The sequence below is a fragment of the Amphimedon queenslandica genome, unplaced genomic scaffold (assembly GCF_000090795.2).
Source record: "Amphimedon queenslandica unplaced genomic scaffold, v1.1 AMPQUscaffold_13420, whole genome shotgun sequence".
Taxonomy (NCBI): Eukaryota; Metazoa; Porifera; class Demospongiae; order Haplosclerida; family Niphatidae; genus Amphimedon; species Amphimedon queenslandica.
This window is the reverse complement of record NW_003546344.1, coordinates 88,902-93,370: the sequence shown is the minus strand read 5'-3', so window position 1 is coordinate 93,370 and position 4,469 is coordinate 88,902. Positions and strand designations below refer to the sequence as shown.

At 34.1% G+C, this 4,469-nt stretch overlaps 1 protein-coding gene across 1 annotated transcript in view; it reads left to right on the top strand.

The window, feature by feature from the left end:
* Positions 1-518: 518 nt before the first annotated feature.
* Positions 519-4,469, top strand: part of LOC109581763 (adhesion G-protein coupled receptor G6-like) — a 13,607-nt gene continuing 9,656 nt past the window's right edge. The window contains exons 1-11 of the mRNA XM_019996162.1: positions 519-597; positions 984-1,451; positions 1,498-1,659; positions 1,707-1,886; positions 2,180-2,362; positions 3,279-3,449; positions 3,543-3,766; positions 3,830-4,018; positions 4,057-4,133; positions 4,184-4,286; positions 4,335-4,383. Coding sequence (XP_019851721.1) covers positions 519-597; positions 984-1,451; positions 1,498-1,659; positions 1,707-1,886; positions 2,180-2,362; positions 3,279-3,449; positions 3,543-3,766; positions 3,830-4,018; positions 4,057-4,133; positions 4,184-4,286; positions 4,335-4,383 — 1,885 coding nt within the window. The remainder of the gene's footprint in view (positions 598-983; positions 1,452-1,497; positions 1,660-1,706; positions 1,887-2,179; positions 2,363-3,278; positions 3,450-3,542; positions 3,767-3,829; positions 4,019-4,056; positions 4,134-4,183; positions 4,287-4,334; positions 4,384-4,469) is intronic.

The window sequence follows — 4,469 nt, the reverse complement described above, 5'->3', positions numbered from 1 at the left end:
AATCCTACTCAATCTTTTTTGAAAAACGTACAGGGACTTTGACCAGATTTTGGAGAAGCTTTGACAATTCATAAAAAATTTAATCTTGATCAGAATCAGCTCAAACTTAATATACAACATAAGAACATGTATATCTATCAGAAAAAAATTATAAAAGTGTAGAATTCTCTCCTCGTCACTTTTGACAAAATTTGGCGAGATTTCTAGCAACTTTAAAAATTCCTTAAAAAATTCAAACTTGATCGGAATCAGCTCAAACTTTCTATGCAATATAAGTATATGTATGTGTATCAGAAAAAATTATATAAATGGAAAATTCCCTCCTAGTCATTTTTCATAAAATTTGATTTTGGAACAATTTTGAAAATTTGTACAAAATCCAAACTTAATCAGAGTCAGTTAAAAATTTCTACCAAAAGAAGTACATGTAGATATACATTAGAAATTGTAATAAAAATGGAGAACTTTCTCCAAGCCATTTTTGATGAAATAATTATCATGGTACATGTATTATCAAAATGGGAACCCTCAAGTTCATTGGTGACACTGAATTTGCTCCAGGCAAGTGGATAGGTGTGGCATTAGATCACCCACAAGGTAAGATCCATTATTAATCTCCCCAATAGGTAAAAACGATGGCAGCAATAAAGGCATGACATATTTCAAGTGTAAGGATAAACATGGCGTGTTTGTATGGAGGGACAAGATGATTCCACTCATTCACCAAAGAGCCTAGCAAGTGCTGCTTTCCCTACAAACCTAAAAAGATGAGCATCTAACAAAATCGTCAAATTTGCAGAATCGCAAGCAATCAAAATTAAATAATTGACTTTTCTTTATCTTTGTCCATCGTCTATTTGCATCATAATTTGTTATTACAATAATTATTGTTATTCTTGTTTTGCTGTTTTGTTGCTGTTTTAGAATATACTTCAGCTAGCATTTCCTACAATGTGTTTCTGATGATTATTTTGTTTATTTAGCAGTTGATGATGTCATAAATTCCTTTAGTCATTGGGCAAGTAGTTTGATAGCAATGATGAGAGAAGCAGTGCTAGTCTTTGTTTTATGTGTTCTGTCACTATCAGTTGCTCAGGATTGTCCTCTACCAACAATAGCTCAGTTAGAGGCTGTATTGCCTCCTTTACTAGTCATTATTGATGGTAACCAAGTGTACTCTCCTAATGTAACTGAAGGATCAGTTCAATATGTCTGTCTAGCTCAAGGGGACATGATTGATACTTATAAAGCCATAGCTCTTATAGCTACATTCACTCCTAACCCAGGAGAACCTGAACAAACTATGATATTTGATATTGAGTGTAGCAGTGGTACGTGGAGTGGAAGGACTGGTAGTTTAGATCCTCCTCCTCCCAGTGTTGTTGGTGTTCCTCCAAGAACTGATTGTTATCGGTGTCGGGAAGGTTTTGGTGGTGATACTAGATGTAGAAGTAAGCCATATTAGAAACTAAAAAATAATAATGTTATCTTATGTAGCATGTGACAGTGCTTGTAATTCTGGACTGATGAGGTGTACTGGATCAGGCTCTGGTGATTGTTGTTTATCATTTGCTGCTAGTGGTCAGTGTGATGGTAGCACTGACTGTACATCATCAGGTCCTAACTATGTTGCTACTGAGAGTAATAACTTCACTTGCAGTAAGTATTGCCATTGCTATACTATTATTATTATACTTTATTATTAGCTTGCAATTTAACCTGTCCTGATGCTTATATTGTTAATTCTAATTGTACTGACTGTGATTTCCCTAGTATTTGTGATAGAGACAGTCCATGTATGAATGGAGGACAGTGTATACAGTATTCACCAGCTATCAACTACACTTGTGATTGTGCTGGCTCATATACTGGATATAATTGCTCAGGTATTATATATTAGTAAAAATTTAAGTTTACAGTTGCTGCATTAATTGGCTAGTTATTATATGACATTACTACCGTATAGTGGGAAATTTTGGAGGGAGTAAAATTTGGCAAATTGCTAATTTTGGTGATTGGCGGATTTTAATTTGGCAAATTTGTGGCCACGTATCATTGAGCATGCGTATAATGGCTCAAAATGGCAGATTTTATTTTGCCGAATGGCTATCAAAACACCAATTCGCCAAATTTAATTCCCTCCAAAATTTCCCGCTATATGCTATTCATTTATTAACAGACTGTGGTCTATCCTGTCCTGGTGGTTATACTGTTAATTCTAATTGTACTGACTGTGATTTCACTAGTATCTGTGATAGAGACACTCCATGTATGAATGGAGGGCAGTGTATACAGTATTCACCTCCTGATAATTATACTTGTAATTGTACTGGCACTGGATACCAGGGAGTCAACTGTACTGGTGAGTACTACTGACAATTGGACATGTACTGATCCACTCACTAAAATGTATTTGTTATACCATGTTGGACTCTTGTGTGGGCTTGTTTGCTTTGCACTGTTGCACTATGTAGTTTATGCACTTTTTTAGTGTTATCTTGCTATACACAGCACTGACTAGTGTATGTTTGCATACCTACATGTAAATGCAATTAGGTATACTTCATTATGAAGGAAGTCATAATTCATTGACTAGATAAACATGGAGAGTTTGGTTACATGTAATTATTGGCAATATTTTGAATTAAATTCAGTGATAGAGACAGTCCATGTATGAATGGAGGACAGTGTATACAGTATTCACCTCCTGATAATTATACTTGTAATTGTACTGGTACTGGATACCAGGGAGTCAACTGTACTTTTGGTGAGTGCTTTGAATGGAAATGCATTATCCAATCATTAAAATGAATGTGTAAGGACTCTTTTGTGGGCTAGTTTGTTTACTTTGCACTGTTGCTCATTATCTCCCCAGCTGCATGCACATGTTATTATTTAGTCTACTCATATATTCAACATTAACATTTTTAGCATAAGTTATAAAACACAAAGAAGTAGATTGCATATCTTATTTCATTCAATGTTTTGGCAAATAGACTTCTTCCTGTGTAATTTTATGGCTTTATGCACTTGTTTATTGTTTTGTTGCACAGCAATGACTATATGCATTGCATACCTTAACTTACATGCATGTATGAATGGAGGACAGTGTATACAGTATTCACCTCCTGATAATTTTAATTGTAATGGTACTGGTACTGGATACCAGGGAGTCAACTGTACTTTTGGTGAGTGACAGTGAATTATTTAACATTCATTATTGTTTTTTTATTCTCTTGATAACAGCATACTTTAAATAATTTTTTTCTCAATTATAGACTTGATTCTTTTCCTCTCTTTACATCTCACAAGTTCAATTCTCTCTTCGTCTACTTTTTCCTTTTTCTCCTCCACATATGTGGTATCTTCAACTCCTACTTCCTCTTCATATTTCTCTTCCTCATTTGTGTTTACTTCATCTGCTATTTCCTCTCCTTGTCCATGCACCTGTGAGTTACAGTAGACTTTGTAATCTTTAACATTGAATTTGTCCATACACTATATACAGTGGTATTATTGTTGTTATATATGCATTCCTTTAGATCTTGTTGCTAATTGTAGCATGGAAACTATAGCTAGTAGTGATCGTGGTACATTTGAATGGCCAGAGACAATGCCAGACAGCACAGTTAATATATCATGTCCTAATGGTCCTAGTGGTGCTTCTGCTAATAGAACATGCACTAATAATAATACTTGGGAATCACCTGGCATAGAATCCTGTGCAACTACTGTGATATCTAATCAATTTAGAAATATTTCAAAGGTAGCAATAAAGACTTAATATGTACTTGTCATACCGTAATTTCTTAAATTGTATATTCAATAGGTAAATGTTACTGCTGAAAATGTAGTATCAGTATCTGAGAACTTAACTGATCTAGTGGTCAGCACTACTGATGCTGCTGATCAGAATACTGATAACATTAGAACAGTGTCTGCCATATTGGACCAAACAGCAATACTGCTATCAAATCCTATGATAATCATGAATCTCTCATCATCACAATTATCAATGGTATAGGACATGTTTGTCATTAAATGATTTCTTTAAAGACAACAGAAAATACTGTGCAGATACTTGACAGCATAGAGGAATGGTCACCAGCTGTAGTGGAGATTGAGTCAAATAAGTAATACTTATTTTTATGTTCACATGTACATGCTTACTTTAATTATATAGCATTATCAATTCTTTTGAGAGGATCATTGATGCTTTAATAAATCAAGACAATTTTACCAACGTAACAGTTGTGCAGAATGACATTGCTTTAAAAGGAGAAAGTGTAAGTTCCCTGCTGTGCTTTCTTTTTGATTTTTTGTTCATTTTATAGTTTCAACAAGCAGTGTTTAATGGAATAGAATTTACAGCAGCTTCTATTGGTAAGCATAGCAAAATTTTAAATCTATATTAAACAAGTTGAATTATTGTGCCATCTATATGTCATGATTGCCATCTATCATTAATT